The following is a 14734-nucleotide window of genomic DNA, read 5'->3' as shown; positions in this document are numbered from 1 at the left end:
CTTAAGTCAATCTTTTGGTAGAATAGATTCGAAACTGGTTTGGGATGAACTAACCGGCAAAAGAGAGAGTAAGGTGTTTGAGGTGTTGTTAAGATGAAGTGAACACAACAATGGTTGAACACGACTTTGACACAATTATAAGACATGTGTGACGTGGAGAACAAAAGCGAAGCATCATCATAAATGGAAACCGCCGCTAAAAGCTTCATTCACGCGAACATTTATTTTTTGTTTTTTGTTAAAAGGATCATTAAATACAATCTCCACAATATTATTTTCTCATCGTTAAAACGTAAAACTAGTTCCAAACTCTTGAGTCTTGACTATTACATAAGCTTGTCTCTTTTGAAAATTATGTTCATACCATAACAACACCTCAAATAAGATCTTTTGTTTTAGATATTGATGATTGATACCACAACTATACTATATACATTTCTACCTAATCGGACAGTTTCCTTTTCGCTTAAAGAATTCTTCCACTAAATGTTACTTTTCTCTCTGTTGAATAATATTATGAACTGAGATGTTGGTAATCTAACTACTATATACACCACATGCACTATAAATTAAAATACTAGTATTTTTTTATAGTCAAACCCCATATATTAAGTTATCGGAGATGACTCTCTTCAAGATAGAGCCAGTTAGGAACCGACGAGCTTACATGGGAAAAACAGAAACCTTGTGCTCTTGGCACAAAACTTATCCTCTCTAGGAATATATCTAATACTAAACTTAGCAAATCTATCTCTCAAGTGAGTAAAATCCTTCAATTCTGATGAAAAGATCGGTCAATCCTCGATATTAGACGTCATTCTTAGGAGGTCTGAACAATCTGTAGCAAAAGATACATCATCAAAGTCAAACGCTACCAAGCACTCCATAGCCCAAATAAGGGTGTCTAGCTCTGCATGTAAAGGGGATAGGCTCCTACGCGATCCCTTTATCCCCATATGCAGGATTCTGTTACCGATAGACGCAATCCAACAAAGCAAGATTAAATTCTTCTAGTGTTCGGAAGCCTAGCCCACCTTCCGCTAGTTTAGTACACAATTGCTCCCATGAGATCCAGTGTAGTCATTTACTATTTGCTTTCTTGCTCCACCAGAAATCGGCTATGGCGCTACTTAACTTTGAGCATTTAGCTTTTGGTAAGAGAAAACACGACATTATGTATGTCGGAATTGCTTGCGCCATTGATTTTATCAGGGCTTCCTTGCCTCTTTTAGACAGGAATTTTAAGGTCCATAAGTTTACCCTTTTATGGAGTTTATCCCTCACAAATGCAAAGACTTTTGCCTTTGACCCATGAATCTTCTCGGAGAGACCCAAGTATGTACCCATGCCTCCTTCTTGTGCTATCCCAACAATAGATTTGATCTTTTGACGTATATGGGGCAGAACCACGATTCTAAACATGATGGAGGATTTGGAGAAGTAAATTTCTTGTCTAGATGTCTCGCCATAAAAGCGGATTATATCGATAATTGCCTTGCATTGATGAGGATCGGCTCTACAGAAGAATAAACTGTCATCTGCAAAAATTAAGTGGAACACCCTTGGGCTTACGTTCGAAATGCATAATCCTTGTATCTTCCCCTCCTTTTCAGCATTCTTAATCTGAGCGATTAGCGACTCTGTACAAAGTATGAATAGATATGGGGAGATTGGGTCTCCTTGGCGAATCCCCCGTGTCGGCCGAATCCTTCCCTTGGGATCTCCATTGATCAAAATACGGTAGGATAAAGAACTAATGCATTGCATTATCCAACCCACCCATTTTTGATCAAATCCCATTTTTTCCATCAAAGCTCTTAGGAAGTTCCATTCCACCATATCATAAGATTTAGTCATGTCCGTCTTGATTGCCATAAATTTTTTCCGGTTGGCCTGGTTGGTTCGGAGGGCATGAAAATTTTCTTGAGCAATGAGGATATTATCTGTAATTAATCTTCCTGCCACGAAGGCAGATGACTATCGGAGATAAGTTTTGGCAAAAACCTCTTGAGTCGTAAACTGAAAATATTTGAAATCACCTTATAGCTCATGTTACACAGACTAATTGGGCGAAATTTTAACATTTCACGAGGTCGTTCTCCTTTCGGGATTAAGCATATATTTGTTTCATTTAGCTTGCCATCAAAGATTCCAGCGCTAAACAAATTCTTCACCATCTTAGTGAGATCGCCTTTTATGGTTTCCTAAAAATTTGGAAGAACAAAGTAGTCATCCAATATGGACCTAGAGCTTTTCCTGGATTCAAGAAGAACAAAACTCGTTTGACCTCCTCTTCTGAGTCACTCGCATTCGAGGATGAAAAGAGATTGATAAAATACTCCACCACCACTTTTTTTTATTCCTTCTTCTGTTTAACCCAGACTCCAAGTTGGTTAAGGATGCCAGTGATTTTGTTCCTTGCGCTCCTTTGTTTTGTGGAAGCGTGAAAGAATTTTGTATTTTAAGACACATGTGTGACGTGGAGAACAAAAGCGAAGCATCATCATAAATGGAAACCACCGGTAGAAGCTTCTTTCACGCGGACTTTTTTTTTTGTTTTTTGTTAAACGGATCATTAAATACAAGGGGAATTACACTCTATAACCAACAAAAAAACTATATTTCAATAACTAACTATTCTAACGATAATAAGGTAATATACTCTAAATAAACTACAATATATACCATTTTATCCTTATCACTACCATCCACCACCCCTATCCCCCCCCCCTACCACCACCATCCCCACCCCTTACAACCACCATTCCCTACCTCTATCACCACTTCCGGACCGCCGGCGACCATCACCTCTCCGACCATCGCCGCCGGACTCTGGGCACCACCGCCGGAATCCGGCCACCACCGCCGGAATCCGGCCACCACCGCCGGACTTCGGCCACCGCCGCCGGACTCCGGCCACCGCCACCAGACTCCGGTCTTTGGCCACCATCACCGGTCGCTGACCTCTGGCCACCATCATCGGTCACCACCATCATCCCTATCTTTAAAACACTAAAATAGTAATTGTGCATACCCTTCATCCTATTCTTCAAATTTCTTCAATTATAGTGCTATATTCTTAATTATATTATTGATTTTGGTTATACACCTAATTCATCCTAAATACAATCTCCACAATATTATTTTCTCATCGTTAAAACGTAAAACTAGTTCCAAACTCTTGAGTCTTGACTATTACATAAGCTTGTCTCTTTTGAAAATTATGTTCATACCATAACAACACCTCAAATAAGATCTTTTGTTTTAGATACTGATGATTGATACCACAACTATACTATATACATTTCTACCTAATCGGGCAGTTTCCTTTTGGCTTAAAGAATTCTTCCACTAAATGTTACTTTTCTCTCTGTTGAATAATATTATGAACTGAGATGTTGGTAATCTAACTACTATATACACCACATGCACTATAAATTAAAATACTAGTAGATATATGTTTAAATACAAAAAGAAGTATTATGGGAAAGAGAGATCGATAGATCCGTACAGAAAATAATGAGGGGTGGTGTGGGCATGTGTTTCAACCATCATGAGTGAACGTGGTGCGGTGGATTTAAACCTTTTCGTTTCTTCTGCTTTTGTGTGTCGTTAAAACAAATCTTATGTGTCAATTTAATTTTTGTTTATTTTCTAGATACAATGATATTTATGTTAGGAACATGGATCGGTGTGTGTATTATCTCGATCGACATCACAAGATAAGATCTTGACCAAGCACTGATAACAACGACCAAATTATTTATGCAAACTTTGATATAACTAATATATGTTCAATTTAATGTTTTAGCTAAAGAACATTCTAAATTATTGTTTTACAACTCTGTATTAGTCAGAAGTGGATCATTGCTTTATCATTCTTGCACACAAAACACTTCTGAACAAAACTCAGTGGTCAAAACACTAGCACATTCTCAGAGAAGCTGCCCCTTCGTTCTAAGCGATTCTCGTATTGAGATGTATACAACGTAACATAATGAGTAAAATTACATGATTCACATCAACACCTTTTGACTTTAGCTTTTGATACGATGTTGACGTGGCAGTTGGGCCGGCAGAGTAAAGACTAAAGGGAGACTGCGATTGCCGCAGATGGTTTGCTGTTATGGATGTCTACCTTAAGAAGTAGCTATAGAGATGTTTGTATTTTTCCTCATGCTTAATGTTGTGTATGTCGTCCTAACTCGTAAGTGTCAGACATGAGAGATGAGACCTTCGTATCTGATCGCCATGAGATCGTGAGAAAGCTTCAGATTAGGATCTGGTCATAGTTCTGCATCTTATGTAATAGGTGTTGGTAGAAGAGAATAAAGAGGATACGGTTCTGAAACCTAACATTTGGTGCAGTAAGCTACACACGTTTCAGGAAATGTCTGGCGCTTATGTGTTTTTAGGATATGTGAAACCCCATCCATGTTGGCTTCAAAGACAACACTTCTGAGTTCTGAATCAACCACTCACGATTTACAGTAAGTAGTAAATGGGTGTCTTCACTTACCTTGTTTTTGGTGTTATAGCCTAATGATAAACTAATCGTGTTCAAGACTATTCTAACTCACTAGTATGAGAAACCACATATAAAGAGCAGGACTTATCAAATGACCAAACCACAACTCAATCATCGACCACTTAAAGTTCCATAATATAAGCATCTGAGAATCAAATCGAATAAATCAATCCAATCAAAATCCCTAAATAAAAATTAAGTAGCACTATGGTTTTATCAAAATTCATTGCCCAGGGAGCTAAACCAAGGAGAGAGGATAGAGAGAGAGAGAAGAAGAAAGACAATTCTTGTTGTCTTCCATACCTACTAACTTCTTTTATTGTTCTTCTCAGCTTACTTGTTGTTGCTGATGACCACCGTAAACCGGATAACCTCCATAAGGTGCAGCAGCATACATTCTCTGGTCAACATGTGGCGGTACCATGTATCCATAACCATTGTAAAATTGTCCTCCATAGTATGGGTGGTCAACCCAATGCTCTGCATACTCACCTCTAGGCTGAAAAAAGCACCAATACATCTTTGGTCAGAGATTAGAAGAAGCTACGTCGGATCATATAAACCAAACCAAACCGAAATGACTATCGAACAATGTAAAATAGTACACAAGGATATAGCAGAGTTACCTGTTTCTTGCCAGTATTATGACCCCAAGAAAGGCGAACAGTTTGTTTACCAATCAGAGACCCATTTAATTTCTCTAAAGCCTCCTCTGCATTTTCTCTGCAACAAAATGTCAAGTACCAATATCAAATCAGGTGACATGTCAAGGAATAGAGAGTCAACATCCACATTCATAGCTTCAGTGCTGCATAAATGTTTACCTGTTCACAAACTGAATGAATCCACATCCTCTGCCAATAGGTATCTTGACAGAGACTATATCACCAAAAGCAGCAAAAGGTTGTCTAAGATCTTCGTCTGTGACACTAGAATCAAGTCCTCCAACAAATATCTGCAATATAAACATGCAAGGATGAAGATCATACCCATCTTTCCACAGTCACAACCAAGACAAAACAGGGAAACCAAGGAAAAATAATTACTGTTGTGTTCAATGATTCACCATCATGTCGGGGCAAGCCACCATTCGACATATACCCACCTGCAAAGTCCAAACAAATATTAAGAGACTGGAAAGGTACTGGAAGTAACAAGAACATGTTCCTCACAAGTCACAAGCAATTGTTGATTAAAGATGAAATGCAAGTAGTCAGGACACAACCATTAGATATAAAACACATGGTTTGGTAAGGAAAGATAAAAGATCAGACAATATACCTTGGTGGTGATAACCACTTGGCTTCCTAGGGGTTGCAGGACCAATTCGCATAGCGCGGCTAGAACACTTCACGCCATTCATCTCCAACATAGCTTTGCTCCTCTCACTATCATCTCCAAATCTCACAAAGCCATATCCCTTTGATCGACCAGAGATGCCATCAATGACAACTTTTGCATTCTTGACAGATGGATATTTCTCAGAAAATAGTTTTTCCAACAAAGTATCAGTGACTTCTGGCGCTAAGTCTCCCACAAAAATCGAGAGATCAGGACCACTCTCTAAACGCTTTTCACCGGTGCTAAAACTAGCCCAGTTTAAACGGAAAGGTTGCTCGGCATTTATCATAGTTTCACCATTGAATTCCTGCAACACCTTCTCCGCAACATCGTGGGAAACAAACTCCACAAACCCATAGCCTTCAGATAAACCATGGTGCTTATTGCGGATAACCTTAACCGACGAAATCTACACCATAAAAAATAGGATCAATGTAAAATAACCAAAAAAAACATGCTTCAAGTGATAACATTACATATTAAAGAATGAAAATGAACTCGAATTCTGTGACACCATAAACAATTCACTGGACAGTTTCGGGTTTAATATACTTCACATTAGCAAAAACAAAGAGTCATACTTATGCTGACAAAGACACACACACACAGGAAAACAGGTGGAAGTCTAACAAAGCTACCAAAGCATCAAACTTGCAAAAGTCAAACACATCAAAAAGAAGATACGATTAGCATATCACACTCAGACAAAATTAGAAAGGAAGATAGACTCGAGTACTGTGACACCATAATAGGCCATTATTCACTGGGCACTTTCAATATCAGTATACACTACAGCAGCAAAAACCTTCAAAGATAAATACTTTTGATGCTGACAAAGATAAACAGGAAAACTGGTAGAAGCAACCAAGCTCTAACAACATTGTATTCTAAAAAAAGCTACAAAAAACATCAAAATTGCAAAAGTCAACACATCAAAACGAACACTTGAATAACATATCAGACTCAGACAAATACTGTGACACCATAGACAATTTACTAGATACTTTCATGAAAACAAATTCATTAAAGAATCATACTTGATCCTGAGGAATTAGACAACTTTAGCAAACTAAGATACACCAAACAGTAGTGGTAGCAACCAAGCTTTACTAACATCAATATAGCAAAAGTCAACACATAAAAACCAAAACTTTAGATAGCTTTCGTAACAGACGGTTTTGGGAAGGTAAGTAAATAGAGAGCCAGACCTGGCCGACAGAGAAAACACATCAAGATACACTAAACCAACTAGTGCAAGCAACCAAACATTACTAACATCAATATTACAAAAGTCAAAACACATAAAAACCAAAACTTTGAACAACTTTAGTAACAGAGAGTCGAGAGATAAAAAAAAGAGTGAAACCAGACCTCTCCAGAAGAAGAAAAGGCAGAATTAAGATAATTCTCATCCATCCAATGAAGCAAATCACCAACCCAAATAGTCTTATTCTCAGTATTCGAAGCATTCTGATGCTTGTTACCACGAGACTGATGATGGTGGTGATGATGATGCGGGTGATGAAACGGATGATGAGGGTGAAGATGATGATGATGATAAGGAGGATAAGGTGGTGGAGCATACATCATGTGATGTGGCATTACCATAGGAGAAGGGTACCTCATCCCTTTCCATTGTGGTTGTTGTGGTGGTGGTGGCGGCGGCGATGTTGTTACCCGTTGGTTCTCGTCATCAACCACCGTGGTTGTTGTTTCTGGAGATTGAACCTTGGTGGTGGTGTCTGCCATTATTGTGGTGGTTTCCGTGTGGTTGGAATAGTGGCGGAATTAGGGTTTTTTTTTTTTGCTATATATGTTTCAATGCAAAAGTGCAAAGACGCGGCTTTGAAACTCTTGTGTTGCCCTAGTTTAGGTTTATATGACTTGGTTTGTGTATGTTAAAAAACATTAGGGATTTTATTGATGATTCATCTTTTGTTTAATCTTGACCGTACGATTAGATTCCACGCACGTTCTATTTCCACTTTTTACGCGCTCACTCGCCCTCAAGATTTATACTTATTGCTGTTTTGTAGTGTAGTATCCTAATTTATCCCAAGTGCTACCGGTTTTGTTTGATTATTATTCGGCTTAGATTAGGCTAGTTTAGAAATTAGAATTGGTAAGAACCACTTAGGATGATGGCCCAAGTAACCTCTAACCAAGTTTTTTTTTTGTCGGCCAACATTTCTATGGTAAAAGGGTATAAATACATCAGTTTTACAACATTAACAAATCTAACAGATAACCAGAGAAGAATTCTTAATTCTAGCCTTTTTTGCTAATATATCAGCCAATACATTGCAATTTCTACCAACAAATCTAAACGGATGGAGACTATCACTCAAATCAAGTATGTCCTCCAAGTATCATTGAACTAATGCAATACCTTCCAGTAGAAAGTTTTGTTTTTGAACATTTTCCAAATATGTATATATAACCTTTGAGTCTCCACAAAAGGTAATTGGATGGTAGTCAAGATGCTTGATCTGAAGGAGTGCTTTTTGTGAGTTCAGAGATAGATCTTCTCTTATAGGAGTGACTTTTGGGACGGATGAGCTTACCACCGTCTTAGTTCCGAACTGTTAGACTATTATTTTGATTATGATGCGCGAAGTGACTAAAAGTTCTTATTGAGATAAAATTTTCGATCACTTACAATTTTTTCTTTCCTTTTATTTATACTACTACAAGTCTATCAATGCGTAATCAATTTACTCTGTCAATCACGCATGTCATTTATGGTTGACAGTCCGATGGAATCTTTGACTACTTCTCTGAACTCCAAGGTGACTTAAGCATTCTTTCCTAGTTCGACATGGTTCCTGCTCTACCAAAAGTGTTTTATCTTCGGCAGAGTATATAAAGACCACAAAGAGCTCCATACTTTTTTAACCATTGGATCAGCTTCTGAGCTTAGTTTTGTAAGTAGGTGGTAACCCGACCTTACACTGTAGTGTCCATTCTTTGTAAAGATCCAAGTTGGAGTGTCAGGTACCTTAGAGATGTGTGGTTGATCTTTTGAATGTGACTGCTGTGTTCTGGATGTATTAACTCTTGAAGTCTCTCTGAACTCCATCGTGATGAGTTAGGTGTCATGATATCTGCCACTTTTAGAGAGTTGAGATCTTGTTGGTGTTGGTGTACACTCCTAGCTAGGTGAGGAGGATTGTCAATCCATTGATCGCGCCATATCCTAAAAGTATTGCCATCCCCTGTTCTCCACTTTAATCCTTGTTTAATAAGTTGTATACCTTGGTAAATACTTCTCCAGGCGTGGCTAGAACGATGTCCCAAATTTGCATCCATCAATTCAGATTTTTAGAAATACTTTGCTTGGAGGACTCGTCTAAGGAGAAACTGTGGTTCTTGGAGCATCTTCCAAGCCTGCTTCGCTAGCAAAGCAATATTAAACTGATAAAGATCTTTAAAACCCAATCCCGTATATTGATTTAGCCTGGTCATCTTACTCGAGACCAACAAAACTTCTGTATTTGTCCTGTAAGATGAGTGGTAAGTTTTTTAGGTAGCAAAAAAATAGGGACATTGTAATGGCAAGTTCAAACAGTGTCGGCACAACAAAAAATGAGGCCCAATACGTAACCATTTTAAAATAAATTTTATAAGGTAAATTTTAAAATTTAAAACAAAATTTTAAGAGTTCATAAAATAAAGGCCTATTTTTGGAATAATAGATAGATAAATATTAAAATTTGAGACCAAATCTTAAATTTTTTGAAAATGAGGCCTATATTTGCAATGTAAATGTTTAGTTGGGCCTAACTTTTTTACTAAAATTTTCAAAAAAAAAAATAGAGGCTCAATACATTTGTGTCATAGGAATGTGCGGCGGGCCGGGCATGAGTTCAAATTATCTTAGATTCTTAGTTGGTACTTCACGTGATCATGAAATGTACTATGTCCATCCACTAAGATATTTTAATAAAAAACACATAAAACTAAAACAGTTTTCAAAAAATTAAGATTATTATAAGAAAATTATACAATTTATTATTATAAGAAAATAATAAAATATATTACTAATTCTAAAAGAAAATGTATTTTTTCTTAAAAATATTTTTTAAAAAGTATAGACAAATTGTTAGAGATACCCTTTCATAGATACTCTTTGTAAAAAACACTTTTTTTGGTTATTTTCATTTTTGCCCTTTTATACACAATTACAATATGTTAAATTAACTTTTATTTTTTTTAGATTTAAATTCTCTATTTTATATTTATGGTATAGTTTTAAAGGGTATGATTTAGTATTTGGAGTTTAGCGTTTAAAATTTAGTCATTTTGTATATATAAAAGGTATAGAAGAAATGGTTTTTTTCGCAAATGCCCCTAATAATTTTACCTAAAGTGGATATTTTATCACTATATTTCTGAAAGCTTTTAAAGAAATTAATGATAACATTAGTCTTAAATTATTATTTTGAAATTAAGTGATAGTTGTTAGGAAAATCAAAAATAGGAAGAACTCACAAAGTCACAAAAGGATGAGTGCATTTGATAAATGCAAGGTAAATTTTGTGGAGCCCATCGTCACTATGTAAGCACTGTAACTTCTCTTTTTACCTCTATAAATTGAGCGATGAATCGTTCATTGTAACATACGAATATAACTTACAAAAACTTCAATTATAGAAGAAATAAAATCTCTCTCCCTCATCTCTCTTTTACTCAGTATCTCAATCTTTCTGCGAGTATAAAATTTCTCTCTATTATTTATATTCACCACAAAATTAAACACTTATTTTATAACATGTTATCAGTACGATCACTCTATGGTGGGTTATAATTATATATTTATAATATGTATGTTATTATACTATATACGTTATTCTACCAGGCGGTACGTTCGCCTCGTTAAAAAATATATATATATTTTTCGGTGGTTGTTCAAAACACCATTATTTATCTGTTACTATAGTGAGAGTTATTCCGCCCCTATAAGTAATTATTGTAATGGCTGCTTCACGCACCATAATAATGGACGCCTCAGCCGCCGATAATGTGGATGACTCCGTCACCATAATTTATTTATTGTTCTTATGTGGATGACTCCGTCACCATAATATTGCCGTTAAATTATATATATATATTATGGTTAATATATAAGGAGATTCAGCCACCTGTATATTAACATATCTATGAAATTGCTAAATTTTAACTGATTGATTGTTCAATTTATGATTTATTTTATGATTAATACTTTTCACCAACGGTCACAAAGAATTTTTTTTCAAAAATCTTACACTTTTCAAACGGCTATGAACAGTAATTTTCAATCTAGAAATACACTCATATTTTCACTCTTTTCATTCATCTAAAATCGCATCACTCCTCATAAAATTCTCTATAAAAAAAAGTTGTTTAAGTTTTCATTTTGGAAAATGATTAGCTTGATTTTAATTGTTTGTTTAATTGCAATTATTACTTGTATTTATGGTCTCTTCGTTCTAGAATTTAGTCACGAAGAATTTACCATTAACATCAGCTTACTTTTCTATGCATTTGTGTTTTTTTTTAATCGCTTGCATTATTAATATAAATGGTGCATTTTAAAATAAATAAAATTATCTTACTAATAATTTTTATTCGCTTTTGTGTTTAGAAATAACTAATGGCAAACATTGAGAAGCTTAAGTTTCTGGCTCTCAAAATTATTGGAGCAAACTACATAGCATGGACAACAGACGTGGAACTCTATTTAGAGTCGCAAGAATTGTTGGAGACCATAAAATTGGAAAATATGTCGCGTTCCAAAGATAAGGCCAAGACAATAATATTCCTGAGAAAACATCTCGATGAAAATGTGACGCATGACTATGCACACATAAAAGACCCTGCAGAGCTGTGGCAAGCTTTAAAATCACGGTTTGACAACCAGAGAAAAATAACTCTCCCTCATGCATTAGAGGACTGGAAAAACTTGAGATTCCAGGACTTTGAAAAAGTGGAGGATTACATTTCTGCTATGCTGAGGATTGTATCGCAATTAAAATATTATGGTAAGCCTATTATCGAAGCTGAAATGCTCGAGAAGACTTACCTCACTTTTCATAAAGAACATCGAGTTCTCCAAGAGATGTATAGAAATTGCGGATACAAGAGATTTTCTGAGTTAATTATGACTCTCATATTGGCGGAGAAGAATAATGAACTTCTCCTCGAAAACCAGAACTCTCGTCCTACGGGAAGAAAGGAAGTCAAACCTATCGAGGTCGTGGTCGCCGATTTAATCGCGGACGTGGAAGATCTTTTCACCCACAAAACAAGAGGTCATATAAATAGGTTCAATCTGAACAAAGTCTTAAAGGAAAAGAATCCTAGGGAAGTAACGCACAGAAGCGTGAGAACATCTGCTATCGACGTGGATCTAAAGGGCATTGGGCCCATGTATGTCGAACCCCTGAACATCTTTGCAAATTATTCAAAGAGTCCCAAAAGGGAAAAGGGAAAGAAGTGAACCTCACAAAGCATTTTGAGGGTACATCGTACCTCGATGCATCTGACGTGAACGAGTTCGACGAGACCGCTCATGCGGATAACTGAAATGCTTGTAGTGAGACTAGTAGTCTCCAGTAACGCCATTATATAAGTATTATGTATTTCAATTGTTTTAAAATAATGTTGTTTCTAAAAATAAGATGATGTATAATCATTATATGTTTCTCTATAAATGAGATATATTTCTATTATTAATATTTATATTTATTACAGAAATGGATGAAGATTCAAACAAAACAATTACAAAGAAAAATATCAAAGAAATTTGTATACCAGAAAGTGGAACAACACACACTATTCTGAGACATAAGAGATTTTTCTCTGAGTTAAAACCGACAAAAATTATTGTCAATACAATATCAGGTCCAACATACTTGATTGAAGGAAGTGGTAAAACTAACTTTGCATTGCCTAATGAAACTGAGTTTTCCATAAAGAATGCCTTATATTCTCCGAATTCTAAAAGAAATTTGTTGAGTTTCAAAGACATATACCTTCAAGGATATGAAACTCAGTCTGCCACTGAGAATGGAAAGAAGTGTATGTATATAACTTCTAATAAATCTGGAAAAAGGCATGTGTTGTAAAAATTTCCAGAACTTCCTTCTGATTTGCATCGTACTTATATAGATGCAATAGTATCGCATCTTATCATCAAAACAAATCCAGAAGATTTCACATTGTGGCATGATCGCCTTGGTCACCCAGGCACTACGATGATGCGAAAAATTATAGAAAGCTCACATGGTCATTCACTGAAAACTAATGAGATATATCAGGGGAATAAAATGACATGTGAAGCGTGTTCTCTTGGAAAATTGATCAAAACACCATCACCAACCAAAAATTGATAACGAATCACCAAAGTTCCTTGAACGAATTCAAGGTGATATATGTGGACCGATAAATCCACCATGTGGACCATTCCACTATTATATGGTGTTGATTGATCCATCTAGCAGATGGTCACATGTTTGTCTATTGTCATCTCGAAATTTGACATTTGCGAGATTTCTAACTCAGATTATCAAATTTAGAGCTCAGTTCTCCGATTATCCTATTAAGAGAGTTAGACTGGACAACGCTGGTGAATTCACATCCCAAGCATTTAATGATTATTTCATGGTAATAGGAATTGAAGTTGAACATCCTGTAGCTCATGTTCATACACAAAATGGTTTGGCGTAATCATTAATTAAACGTCTGCAATTGATTGCAAGACCATTGATCATGAGTTCAAAATTTCCAACCTCTGTATGGGGACATGCCATCTTGCATGCAGAAGCACTTATTCGGATAAGACCAAGTGCATATCATAAGTATTCCCCTTTGCAGTTAGCATTTGGTCGAGAAACAAATATATCTCATCTAAGGATTTTTGGTTTTGCGGTATATGTGCCTATAGCACCTCCACAACGTACAAAGATGGGACCACAAAGAAGGTTGGGTATATATATTGGTTGCGATTCTTCATCAATTATAAGATACCTAGAACCACAGACTGGTGATGTCTTTACGGCATGTTTTGATGATTGTCATTTTGATGAGAAAGTTTTCCCGGTTCTAGGGGAGAAAATAAACAAGTATGAAAAGATATCAAATGGTGTGTACCATCTTTGTTACACCTTTATCCTCCTACAAAGAAGTCTGAAATAGAATTTCGACGAATCATGCATATGCAGAGTATTGCAAATCAACTTCCTGATGCATTTGCTGATACCAAAACGGTAACTAAATCATATATACCAGCTGCAATTGTTTCTGCTAGAATTGAAATACCACAGGAACGTGGAATAGCAGATTATACACGAGAGTCTAGAACACGTTTGAAGTGTGGTAGGCCAGTTGGTTCTAAGGATAAAAATCCTAGAAAACGAAAGGAAGCTTAAAAGCATGATATGCCCAAAATAGCAGAAAGCATTTTGGAAGAAACGAATCATGAGTCTAATGAAAGTATTGAGCATCATGAGCCTGAAGAAAATCATGAGATTTCTATCAACTATATCCATAATGGAAAGATATGGAATCGAAATAAAATCGATGATATTGATGACACTTTCTTGTACCTTGTTTCAAGGGAAATAGATGAGGAAAGTGAGGATCCAGAACCAAAGTCAGTATATGAATGTCAAAAAAGACATGACTGGACAAAATGGAAAGATGCAATACAAGTCGAACTTGACTCGCTTAATAAACGAAATGTATTCGGACCTATTGTACTCACGCCTGAAAATGTGAGACCGGTTGGATACAAGTGGGTATTCGTTAGAAAACGAAATGAGAAAAATGAAATTACGAGATATAAGGCTCGTCTTGTAGCTCAAGGATTTTCTCAAAGACCTGGAA

At 36.2% G+C, this 14734-nt stretch overlaps 1 protein-coding gene across 1 annotated transcript; it reads right to left on the bottom strand.

The window, feature by feature from the left end:
- Positions 4621-7739, bottom strand: LOC104760696 (polyadenylate-binding protein RBP47C). Its single transcript, XM_010483662.2, has 6 exons — positions 7241-7739; positions 5810-6278; positions 5575-5633; positions 5353-5483; positions 5155-5251; positions 4621-5027 (listed from the first exon to the last, which is right to left on the bottom strand). Exons 1-6 carry the CDS (start codon positions 7616-7618, stop codon positions 4857-4859), a joined length of 1305 nt encoding a protein of 434 aa, XP_010481964.1. The 5' UTR covers positions 7619-7739; the 3' UTR covers positions 4621-4856.

The sequence above is a fragment of the Camelina sativa genome, chromosome 18 (assembly GCF_000633955.1).
Source record: "Camelina sativa cultivar DH55 chromosome 18, Cs, whole genome shotgun sequence".
In the NCBI taxonomy this organism is placed as follows: Eukaryota; Viridiplantae; Streptophyta; class Magnoliopsida; order Brassicales; family Brassicaceae; genus Camelina; species Camelina sativa.
Note: the sequence above shows the minus strand (reverse complement) of the source record. Positions and strands in the feature narration are given on the sequence as shown.